The 11,957-nt window shown below is 57.3% G+C and overlaps 1 protein-coding gene across 4 annotated transcripts; it reads left to right on the top strand.

Moving 5' to 3' along the window:
- Nucleotides 1–4,217: 4,217 nt before the first annotated feature.
- STING1 (stimulator of interferon response cGAMP interactor 1) lies at nt 4,218–11,554 on the top strand. Of its 4 annotated transcripts, none has more exons than XM_072935359.1 (7): nt 4,220–4,545; nt 4,980–5,272; nt 5,766–5,943; nt 6,741–6,849; nt 7,007–7,245; nt 9,048–9,174; nt 11,149–11,554. In XM_072935359.1, exons 2-7 carry the CDS (start codon nt 5,034–5,036, stop codon nt 11,340–11,342), a joined length of 1,086 nt encoding a protein of 361 aa, XP_072791460.1. In that variant the 5' UTR covers nt 4,220–4,545; nt 4,980–5,033; the 3' UTR covers nt 11,343–11,554. The 4 variants fall into 4 exon arrangements, with proteins under 4 accessions (XP_072791461.1, XP_072791460.1, XP_072791459.1 ...); XM_072935358.1 differs by having other exon boundaries at nt 4,224–4,557; nt 8,988–9,174; XM_072935357.1 differs by having other exon boundaries at nt 4,225–4,545; nt 8,988–9,174.
- Nucleotides 11,555–11,957: the final 403 nt, after the last annotated feature.

The following is an 11,957-nucleotide window of genomic DNA, read 5'->3' as shown; positions in this document are numbered from 1 at the left end:
CAACATGTAAGTGGGGAATCAGTGCCACAAGAGCCTGCAGGTGCTGGCAGCTGACACTCAGAAATCACAGATTGATCCACTGACATCTATTAAATTCAAACCCTCTTTCTCCTGGGAAGGTTTTGGTGCTCCAAAAGAAGGCAGAACCTCAGTGGGTGAGGGGCGTGCAGCACTCAGAGCAGCCCCACGAGCCAGGGACGGAGGGATGCTCCATTCTGCCACCAGGATTTTAAACTCATCATTGCTGAGGGGTCCAGGCTGGGGTCAGAGCGAGGCAAAGCATCTCCCAAGCTGGGCACATCCCTGGAAAGGCAGCACATCCCTGGGTGGGCTTTGTGAGCCAAGAGCAGGGCTCTGCAGAATCTGGAGGCCAAGAGGGAAATTCCCAAATCCTTGGGCCAGGACACCTCCCTGGCCACCTTGGCTGCCACCTGCTAAATGCTTGGACCAAGAAGGTTGTCCAAAGATCATCTGGACAATGCTCTCAGGCACTGGGTGGGATTCCTGGGGCTGTCAGGAGCTGGACTTGATCATCTTTGTGGGTCCCTTCCAACTGAGGATATTCCATGATTTCTGGTGTGTGCCTCAGCGAGTGAGAGACAATGTGTGCTTAGGAGCTTCAGGAAGCAGCTCTCCTGCTGCCATCAAATCTCCTGCAGTACCAGAGAGTCTGGCCTGGTTCACACAGCCCAAGGCCACACAGAATATTGCAGAGCACTTTATTTTTGCTATTTTGTGTCAGTAAAGCAGCCCTGTCACACGGGACCTCTGAGGGACATTGCTGGTGCAACTGCAGCACTAAAAACACCGACTGCAGCACTTTTAGTCAAGGGACCAAAGCCACTTTTGACACCAGCCTGGCACTGGAACCCCATCCCTGCAGGTATCCCAGTGAAAGCTGTCACTGGGCAGCCTGCCCTCAGCATGAAGCCAGCAGCTCTACCTGCTTTCCCAGGGCAATGGAAAAAAAGGGAATTAAAGGAAGGAAGTGCTGCTGCCGTGCCCATCCTGCAGCAGAGGCAGCTCTGTCCCGCTGCTGCTGCCTGCTCACAGCCCTTCACCCAAGGGATGAATGGAAAACAAAACCCCCTGTTCCTGGCCTGGCTTTTGGCTGGGGACATGCCACATGCATCCAGCCTCTACCTGGGGGCAGGTCTGGGCACCACAATATGAGGAACAGCATCCAAAGGAGGGACACGAGGATGGTGAAGGGCCCAGAGGAGCAGCTGAAGGCACTTGGCCTGTCCAGCTGGAGCAGAGGAGACTGAGGTCAGATCTCTGCTCCCTGGGACCAGGGACAGCACTCAAGGGAATGCCTGGAGCTGTGTCAGGGGATTTAGTGTGGATATCAGGAAAAGGTTCTTCCCCAGAAGGTGGTGGGACACTGACCAGGCTCTCCAGGAATGGTCCCAGCACCAGGGCTGCCAGAGCTCCAGGGGTGTTTGGACAAAGCTCTCAGGGATGGGATGGGATTGTTGGGGTGTTGCTGCAGGGCCAGGAGTTGGACTGGATGATCCTTGTGGGTCCCTTCAAACCCAGGATATTCCAGGACTCCTTGGTGCTCCTAATCTCAGCAAGGGCTGCAGTGTTTGTAGATTGCTGTGGGCAGAGTTGATTTCTGTGCCCCACTCAGCCTCACACAGCCTGGTTAGAGGTGCCACGGTGCTGGTCCACAGAGGTGCCTTGTGGGGTTTTATATGCATCTAAAATTTTCCAGCATCATGTGTGACTTCTTGTTCCCTCTGCTTGAGGGAATAACAGCAAATGGGGACAGAGAGAATGTCAATCAAGACATGATCTGGAAAAGCAAATTGTTGGCCAGAGGAAGGCCAGGGAGGACAATGGGGGCAGTTTCAATCCTGCCACCTCTTGTTGGTTGTGCAGAGGCACTGGGTGGCACTGGGCTCTCTGTTCCCAGGCAAGCTCAGATGTTCCAGGTGTCCACAGGAGGCCACAAAGGTGTTTTGGAGGGCTGGAGCTCCTCTGCTCTGGAGCCAGGCTGGAAGAGCTGGGGGTGCTCACCTGGAGAACAGAAGGAGCCAGGGAGAGCTCAGAGCCCCTTCCAGGGCCTAAAGGGGCTCCAAGAGGAGACTTTAGACAAGGGCCTGGAGTGACAGGACAAGGGGAAATGACTTCCTACTGCCAAAGATCAGTGTTAGGTGGGATATTGGAAAGAAATTTTTCCCTGTGAAGATGGTGAGGCCCTGGCACAGGCTGCCCAGAGAAGCTGTGGCTGCCCCTGGATCCCTGGAAGTGTTTAATGCCAGGCTGGATGGGGCTTGGAGCAGCCTGGTCTACAGAAAATTGTCTCTGCCCATGGCAGGTCTTGGGAATGAGATGAACTTTAAGGTCCCTTTCCACCCCAACCATGCCGTGGTTCCAAAATTCTGTGAAACCTCATTCCTGGAGTTTAGACTCACCTCTTGGAGCGGTACCACAGCTCTGCTCCAAACAGAAGTGAGACAGAAATACTGCAGGTGTTTGTGTGCTGAGGGTAGAACTGAAAGCCAGGCCAGGCTTTGAGAGCAGGAGAGCCACCAACTGCTTGGGGACCTGCAAGAAGGTGTCTGGGGAGCCAGGCAGCCCATCCACCACACTGAAGAGCCAAGCAGAGCAGGTCAGGGAAGCCCAGCTGGAATGGGACAAGCTTTATCTCAGCCCTGGAGAAGGAAGTGATTCACTTGATGTTTTAGCCAGCCTTTGTGTTGACGAAGCAAACAACATGTTGGCTGTATCCACAGGCCCTCCTGGGGCTGGAACACTGGCCAGATGGTTTGCTGGGGTTTCTAAGGTACCACCAAAACAAGCAGCTCCCTGCCAGCCCTTCCTCCCACTCTCTGGGTTGGAGGATGCTGGAGCTGTGTCCACAGAAGGGCAGCAGAGCACGGGTCTGATGAGGAGCAGCTGAGGGAGGCTGGGGGCTCAGCCTGGAGAAAATTAAATTGGGGAGGACCTTCTCCACAGCTCCTCGACAGAAGGGTGCAGGCAGGTGGGGAGTGGGCTCTGCTCCCAGGGAACAAGGGACAGCACAAAGAGAAATGGTCTCAAGCCAGCACTACTAGAGGAGCTTTATGCTGGATATTAGAGAACATTTCTTCACCCAAAAGGGCTGTCAAGCACTGGCCCAGGCTGCCCAGGGCAGTGGTGGAGTCTCCATCCTTGGAGGGTGTGTGCACTTGGGGACATGGGTTAGTGGTGGACTTGGCAGTTCTGGGGAAACAGTTGGACTTGGTGGTCTCAGGGGTCTCTTCCAACCGAAATAATGTTTGAATTCTATGATTTTAATTGAATGTGAACCATGGGCATGTCTGAATCAAGATCCTTGTGCTGTAAGCCTGTGACAGCCTCCAGACACCCTGGCAATGTGGGTCTGTAGGGACTGTCAGGGTCTTTTGGAACCCAGGGGCATTCCTGGACAGAAAGCAATGTGACCCTGAGTGTGTTCTGGACAGTCAGTCCCTTTCCCAGCCTGTATCTACCTAGTTTGGCTCCACAGAGGCCATGGGTGACAATGCTGAGGGCTTCGCTGAAGCGAAGGTTCTCCACTCATCCCTACAGCCAGTTTTCTTGCCATTCCAGGTAGTTGGGTCCATCAGCTGTGATGTGAAATTCCTGACAGCTGTTCCTGTCTCATCCTGGGTCAGAGGTGATATTGAGCAGGTTGTAGTTCACCTCCTCAAATCTGGGTTTGAGATTTCCTTCTCCCACTCACCACGAACCTCCTGATTGCTACAACATTCCAAAGACATCAGAGAGGAACCTTGCCAGGCCATCATCCATCTCCTTCAGCATCCCTGAGTGCATCCCACCTGCTCCTGTGGGCTTGCATCTGTGTCCCCTAACCCATGTTAGGGGACAGAAGTACCTCTCCACTGCTTGGAACTGGAAGTCTCGAGGGCCTCACTGGCCACCAAGAGCCTGGCTGCAGGCAGCCCCTGCTGTGCTGCCAGCACTCATGGGCACTGCTTCCCAGCCTGGCATCTCCTGGAAATGTGTGGGGTAGGGGCATCCAGGGTGCTGTGAGTCACCTTCTGCTAGATGGAGCTTGAGTCTGTCTTGCCCCTGGCAACCTGCTGAGCTGAATCAGTGCAATCTTTGAAATCTGCTGCCCTTGACAGATGAAATCTCAATAAAGTCTGGTTTCCTTCCTCATTCCAGTTCCCCTCAGACTGGCAGACTTGGGGCTTTCCAGGATGTGCAAGCTCACGGATATCGAAATCTAGTGCTGCCACAGTGCCTGGATTTCCTGCGGGCTGAGAGATCTCATGGACGCCTGTGTGGGAGAGCTCTGGCACTGTACATCCCAGAGCTCTCACGGCTGCCGGAGCTTCTTTCATTTTCACTTTTCGGCGCGCTTTTCTGCGCAGCTCCACGCGAGCTGCAGGAGCCGCAGGTCGCGGGGGCTCCGGCGGTGTCCGGGCAGCCTCTGACGGAGCTCCCGGTGCCAGGGGGGAGCGGAGCTCGGGCACGGACCGCGGGGCTGCCGCTGGAAACCGCCTGGAGGGCAGCGACACGGCTGGGCGGGCTGGCATCGCCTGGAGCGGGGTGAGCAGCGGGGTGAGCAGCGGGGTGGGCAGCGGGGTGAGGAGCGGGGTGAGGAGCGGGGTGAGCAGCGGGGTGAGCAGCGGGGTGAGCAGCGGGGTGGGCAACGGGGTGGGCAGCGGGGTGGGCAACGGGGTGGGCAGCGGGGTGGGCAGCGGGGTGGGCAGCGGGGTGAGCAGCGGGGTGGGGAGCGGGGTGAGCAGCGGGGTGGGCAGCGGGGTGAGCAGCGGGGTGAGGAGTGGGGTGAGCAGCGGGGTGAGCAGCGGGGTGAGCAGCGGGGTGAGCAGCGGGGCTCTGCCTCGCCGAGCCCATTTGGGCACAGAGACAGCGCTAAGGAGGGAAGCGCAGGGGAGCCGCCCCAAAGCGTTGTGCGTTCGGGATGCTCGCTGAGCGCTGGGCGCACGCATCCCCTGATCTGCTCTTATCCGCTCGCACAGTGCTGAGGACGAGCTGCTGCCGTGGGCACCGGGGACAGGCTGCAGCCGCCGCAGATGTGCCGGGAGCGGCGGCGGCAGCGCCGGGCCCCGCTGATCCCGCAGCCCCGCGGCGGGCGGGCGCGGCGCGCCGTGCTGCTGCTGCTGGGCGCCTGTGCCGCCGCTCTGCTCCTCGCCGGGCAGCCCCTGCTGCCCACCGCCCGCAGCCTCGCCTTCCACTTCGCCACCCTGCAGGCCGGGGAGCTGCTCAAGGGCCTCTGCTACCTGGCCGAGGAGATCTTCCACCTGGAGTCCAGGTGAGCCAGCAGGGCTGGGTGCCTGCCTGCCGCGTTCCTGCCACCACCCTGGGGACACGGGCAGCCTCGGGATTGCTCCTGGTCTCTGTGCCCACACGTGCTCTCTGTCACCCTCCTGTCCCTCTCATCTCTTGCTCCCTCTCCCACCTGCCCAGCCCCCCTAGAGCTGTTCCCCATCCATGGATGTCTCCTCTCCTGGGGAACAGATCTTGGCCCCCAGCCTTTCCCCACCACCCAGTGCTGGAGGGCAGGGGGCTGTTGTCTCCCTTTGCTGTCCAGGGTGACATTCCATCTGCTCCCTCTGAGTCCCACAGGTGCTGCAAAGCACCCAGGCCCTCTCTGGGGCACTGGGGTGTGCTGGGCACGGTCCCACACAACTCTGCAGTGCCCTGGAAGGTTGGTGGCACCCAGGAGATGGGAGCAGCCCTGGCCATGGCTGCTGAGGGTGGGTAGGTGGCCGCAAGCCTGACTGCTGTCTTCCTCTCCCACCCAGGCACCGCGGCAGCTTCTGGAGGGCCCTGAGCAGCTGCCTCTCCCCACGCTGGCACGGGCCCATGCTGCTCGTCTGTGGCTCAGCCTGCGTGGCTCTCCTCGGTGATGGACAGAAACTCGGCCTCCACCTCATCCTGGCCAGTCTGTGCCAGCTCCTCATCCTTGCCCTGGGCCTCCAGGTAAGGCTCCCACTCCTCCAGCCTGGCTGGCTGCCCAGGGAACCCTTCAGCCCTGAGCGGCCGTGGGGGCACATAGCCAGCTCTGCATGGCCTCTCATGCCCGGCCTCGGGGGAGGAGCACTCTCAGCTCAGCCCTGCAGAGCTCATCCCCCTGGCCCTGTGCTGCCAGGAGTGTTGGCAGGAGGGTCAAGCTGCCTCCCAATGAGCACAGCCATTTCAGGGCATGGCATGGCCCCCGACACAAAAACAGGGGTACTTTAAATCTGTCAGTCAAGCTGGTGCTTGAGGTGACAGTAGAGTCGGTGTGTTCTCAATTCTCAGTGTGGTGTTGGGGCAGAGCCAAGCCCCAGGTGCTTCTGCAGAAGTGGGAGAGCTCTGCTGTGCCCCAGCGGGGCAGGAAGGGCACACAGGCTGCAGAAGGTGCTTCTAACAGGAGCCTGTGGGACAGGACACCCATCTCCACACACAGAGCTGGCAGAGGAATCCCACCATCAGGCACTGGGGTGCCTCCTCTCCCATGCTGGAAGCACAGGGCAGATGCACAAGTTGCACTGGGACACACGATCCCAGTGGAAGGTGCAGCCAGGGAAATGCCTGGCTCACTCCAGCCCCACTTCCCTCCTCTGTAGGGGCTGTGGGGGCTGTCAGGGGCTCTGCCCTGCACGCTGGGGGAAGGGGCTGGTGGGGTTGTTCACTCTCCAAATCTCTTTGCAGCTCTCCAATCCCTTTGGAGACTGCTGCAGAAGGGCCCAGGTGGCAGCTGTCATCACCTGCTGTGTCTGTCCTTCCCTCCACAGAAGCCCTCAGCAGTGGAAATGTCTGAGATGTCCGAGAGGTCCAAGCAGAACGTCGCTCATGGGCTTGCCTGGTCCTATTATGTTGGGTACCTAAAAATAATCCTGCCACGTACGTAGCTGTCTCCCTGCATTCCCATGCCTACAGATAGAAATAGCTGCTAATAACAATCCTCCCACTTTTACAGTGTTGGCAGGGAAATGGGGAGCAAGGCAGAATGCAGCTGTACTCACACCAGGCACCTCTGCCTGATGCTCTCTTCCACCAGGGTTGAAAAAATCCATGGAGGAATTCAGCAGAGCCAATCCCAACCTGCCAGCATGCAGGAAGACCTGGAAGCTCCACATCTTGTTCCCTCTGAGCTGTGAGATCTATGATGACCTGGAGAAAGCTGACAGCAATATCCAGTACGTGACAGAGCTCACTGAAACCATCCTGGCCCGAGCTGGCATCAAAAAGAGGGTGTACAAACACAGCCTCTACGCAATCACAGATGAAGAAAACCAGGTATGCTGAGAGCAGCATTGGGAGCATCATCCCAAAAGCCTTGCTGGCCCCAGAAGTGGCCATAAGGACAGGAGACTGTCACATCTCCTGTTAGATACTCCCAGCTTTCACCAGGCTTCCATGAGATGAAGAGATCCTATTCCTGTACCCTTTCCTGCTGGCTGCCTTTTCCCAGGCTGAGCTGCAGGGATGGTGGGCTTGCTTAGCCCCTCCTGGGGCTGACTGAAGTCCAGAAAACAGTAGAAAACCGAGCAGAAAAAACCAGATGTGGGCTACAGAGCATCACTTCCCATAGGATGAATGTTTCCTTGTGTTGTTAAGAGGTGCTTGAAGATGTGAGTCATTATTTGACTCCCTCCTTTCCCCCAGTCACCCCTTTTCTAGGCTGGTGAGCCCTAAATCTCTCCATCTCCTCCCACATCTCTGGGCAGACTGGTCCCTGTCCCTGCCCCTTGGAGGAGGGAACACCCTGGTGCTGTGCATGGAGACATGGGCAGAGCTCTGCTCCTCACCTGGGTGCCCTGGTTTGCCCTTTGGCAAAGGCTGAGCTCCGAGCTGCAGTTTTTAAAGCCCAGCTGCAAGGACCCCCGAGCCTCTCCTGCCCTGCTGGGGGAAGCTGTGGGTTTTTCCTGCAGCACAGCTGATCTGTGTTCCTTCTGCCAGCCTCCTGCTGGGTCACTCTGCTCCCTGGGAGCTCCAGCAGCTCTGGGCCTGCACTTGGCCTTCCAGTAATATTTGCCCCTCAGCTTCCTGGCAGTCCCTCCCAGAGAGCAGAGCCCATGGAAGCACCTGCCCCACCTGCTGAGCCTGGGAACCTCCTGCTTCTCTGCATTTACCTGGGATCACATCCCTCTTCCTTCTAATTCACTCCATTAAACTTTCCAGTTTACCCAGTGTAAGAGTTACTGGTAGCACCGCTCCTCCTTGGCATCGTTATGGATTTATCAGATTTCTCCTTGTTTCTTTGCTCAGCCTCCTTCCAGCTGTGCCTCTGTCTGTCCAGTGTTTGTGCTCTGCCCCCAGCTCTCTGTTAGGATGCTCAGACTTAGAACAATGGAATCACAAAATATTCTGGGTAGGAAGGGACCCACAAAGATTATCAAGTCCAACCCCTGGCTCTGCACAGACACCCCAACAATCCCAGCCTGTGCCTGAGAGCATTGTCCAAGAGCTCCTGGAGCTCTGGCAGCCTTGGGGCTGTGACCATTCCTTGTTCAGTGCCCCCTGTACCCTCTGGGGGAAGAACCTTCTGATATCCAGCCTAACCCTGCCCTGACACAGCTCCAGCCATTCCTTGGGTCCTGTCACTGCTCACAGAAAGCAAAGATTGGTGCTGTCCCTCCACCTCCCTTTGTATAGCCACTAAGAAGGTGTGATCACAGGGAAGGGATGTCTCCCTAGGGGACCAAATTCCATGGGAAGATCACCCTCCAGGCTGCTCCTGGGAGCACTGACAAAGCCAGTGGCTGCCCCCCATGGGCACAGGCAGCTCCCTGAGCCCACCTGGCAGAGGGGACACCTGGAGCTGTCAGGCCAGCTGCCCTTTCCCTGCTCTGCACGAGGCAGGGGGACTCTGGGACCAGACCCAGTATCCCAGTCCCAGTGTTCCCAGTCCCAGTGTTCCCAGTGGCAGGCAGGCCAAGGAGCTGAGAGGTCCTGAGTGCTGTGCCCAGTGCCAGGGTCTCCCAGCAGCCCTTTGCCCAGCCCTCCTGTGCCCATCTCCTGTCCTCCCACCGCTGCAGCTCTGGCACTGTGCTGTGGAATATGCCACCCCGCTGCAGACCCTCTTCGCCATGTCCCAGGAGGACTGTGCTGCCTTCAGCCGGGAGGAGCGCCTGGAGCAGGCCAAGCTTTTCTACAGGGCCTTGGAGGAGATCCTGAGAGGCTCCAAGGAGTGTGCAGATGCCTACAGGCTCATTGCCTACGAGGGTGAGTGAGGGGAAGGGCTGGGGTGCCCAGGACAGTGCTGGGCTCTGCCAGCCCCGAGTCACCTGGAGCAGTGTCCCTGCAGGGCTCGGCCGATGTCCCCAGCCAGGGGACCGTGGTGGCCCCTGCTGCCATGGGAGGGGCTGCATTCCCACGTGAAATAGGAATGCCACCGAGCCTGGCATCACTGGCTGGGTGAGGGAGGGCATTGTCCCACTCTGCTCTGAGCTGGGGTGGCCTCACCTCGAGCCCTGGGGCAGGTTTGGGCACCACAAGATGAGAAAGATCTAAAGCTGTTAGGGAGTGTCCTAAAGAGGGACATGGGGATGGTGAAGGGCCCAGAGGGACCACACGAGGAGCTGCTGAGGGCACTTGGCCTGTCCAGCTGGAGCAGAGGAGACTGAGGTCAGAGCTCCCAGGGACTGCAGCTCCTCCTGAGGGGCAGTGTTGGGGTCCAGCACATCCCTCGGGCTGCCCTGGCTGGCTCCAGACCCTGGCAGGGGGCTCAGAGACCCTGACAAGAAGTCAAAAACATCTGTGGCTTCAGTTTTAGCCTGTGAAAAGCTGCCAACTCTGGATGAGGAATTACAAGTCACAAGGGTTTGAGTAGTGTGATAGGTGAATTGACACAGGGTGGAAAAGTAGAATTTTGGGGTTTTTCAGAATGTAATTCAGGGGTACAAGATGGAGGAATCTGGGCATGTCTTAGCCTTTTTCTCCTTCTTGTCCTCCATGTCTTGCTGTGATGGTGACACTTTTCTGTTGGTTTAAGGTACAGACACACTGTCCAACATAAATATTAGGTATTGGTAATAAATTGTAAACATAGTATACGTAATTTTTGATATAACAGGTAAACACTGCCCAAGGGGGCACACAGAATGCTATGGCCTCCTTGCTAGCCAGAGCTTGGCAGGTCAGAGAGAAAATATTATAGATAAGAAGAAATCAACAAACTTAAAGAACACTTAAAGCATTCCAAGACTCCTCATTTAGTTGCGTTCTGGCTAGGGAAGCAAAGACTCTTTTCGGATCTCTCTTGGGGTCACCCTAACCCTCAGGAACCCCGAGAGAGAAATCCACAGGGCAGCTCTGAGGTCTTCTCCCTGGGACCAGGGACAGGACCCCAAGGAACAGCTGGAGCTGTGCCAGGGGGATTTAGTCTGGATAGCAGGAAAAGGTTCTTCCCCAGAGGAGATCAGGCACTGCCCAGGCTCCCCAGGGAACTGTCCCAGCCCCAGGGCTGCCAGAGCTCCGGGAGCATCTCCACAAAGCTCTGGTGGTGTCTGTGCAGGGCCAGGAGCTGGACTGGATGATCTTTGTGGATCTCTTCCAACTCAGGGTATTCCACAATTCCACAATTCTAAGGACTTCTTGCTGTGGGTCTGAGGAGCAGGGGAGGTGGTGGCAGCACTTCTTGTCCCATCTGAAGTCCCCAGGGGGACCTGAGACAAGCTGCCTACTGCAAGCATTAAGTACAACAGGAGGCATCCCGGGCAAGCAGCTGCAGCCGTCCCTGTCCATGTTCCTGGAAGAAACTGCTGGGGCTGTCACCTGTCCCCAGCAGCGGGAGGAGTGTGTGCTGGCCCTGTGCCATTCCGAGGCTTTCCCTCATTCCCATCATCTTTTCATCTCCCATCTCCTCACCTCCAGCAGATAAAATCAGCATTTTGCTTTAATGAATGTGGGTTTCTTCAGAGGAAACTCAGCGCTGTCCCTGATGGGGAGAAGCATTTCCATCCAGCAAGGCAGCTCCTATCACAAGCATTACTGGAATCCAGCACATAGTGCCTGTAAATTTACACTCCTCCCCGCACTTTGTGTTTGAACTTTTCCCCTCTGCCATGCTGAAAGTGGGAAGTGAAAGCTGTATTTTGTGCAGGAAACAGTGCATGTTTTGGGGCATCTCACAGAGCTCTGCCCGGAGCTCTCCCTCAGGACAACCAGCGAAGGAAGGTTTGTTTTTTTCTGTTCCAGAGCCAGAAGAAGCAGAGCCCCACTTTTTGTCCAGGGAGCTCCTGTGGCACCTGCGGCAGGAGCACCTGGAGGAGGTGGCCGTGCTGGAGCGGAGCCACCCGCACACCCCGTGCACGACCCTGGACTCGGCAGAGCTCAACCTGCAGATCAGCGTGTCCGACCTGCCCCAGCCCCTGCGCACCGACGGCTTCTGACACACCCTCACTGCCCCTGGGCACCAGTGCCAGCCACGGCTGCAGCCCCAGCTCCCCCCAGACCTCCTGTGCACCCCCGAGCAGCTGACTCAGCCCACAGCCCTGTGACACGCTTCCCATTTTCTTTGTTATGTGCAGCTCTGATGTTCTCCTGTGGGTGTATTGGGTTTTTTATCTGTTTTTTGGCATATAAAACATTTTCCTCTTCTGGACGAGTTGCATTATCCTAAATTTTGGGAGCAATGTACAGTCTGCCCCATGTGGCAGAGGAAAAGGTTCGTCCCTCAGAGGGTGGTTGGGCACTGAACAGGGAATGGTCGTGGCTCTAAGGCTGCCAGAACTCCAGGAGCACTTGGATGATGCTCTCAGGGATGGGGTGGGATTGTGGGGTGTCTTTGCAGGACCAGGAGTTGGCCTGGATGATCCTTGTGGGTCCCTTCCAGCCCAGGATATTCCATGATTCTGTGATAGGCTGTGGTGTTGGATGGGGCTTTGGAAATGCCAGCCACAAGTGTGCCTGTGTGTGCTGGGACAAACACACCCAGCCCACTGATGGGGCAGTTCTGCAGGCACAGGGAGCCTGTGCAGGACTTCCAGGGGAGAGCAGGCTCTCCC

Source organism: Taeniopygia guttata, chromosome 13 (genome assembly GCF_048771995.1).
Source record: "Taeniopygia guttata chromosome 13, bTaeGut7.mat, whole genome shotgun sequence".
NCBI lineage: Eukaryota > Metazoa > Chordata > Aves > Passeriformes > Estrildidae > Taeniopygia > Taeniopygia guttata.
This window is presented reverse-complemented; position numbering and strand designations above follow the sequence as displayed.

Excerpts from the sequence above, each read along its gene's own strand:
- STING1 (XM_072935358.1), top strand. The coding sequence starts at position 5,034 with ATGTGCCGGGAGCGGCGGCGGCAGCGCCGGGCCCCGCTGATCCCGCAG. Across the intron at positions 7,246-8,987 it reads TCACAGATGAAGAAAACCAG|CTCTGGCACTGTGCTGTGGA; the intron begins GTATGCTGAGAG and ends CCACCGCTGCAG. Across the intron at positions 9,175-11,148 it reads CAGGCTCATTGCCTACGAGG|AGCCAGAAGAAGCAGAGCCC; the intron begins GTGAGTGAGGGG and ends TTTCTGTTCCAG.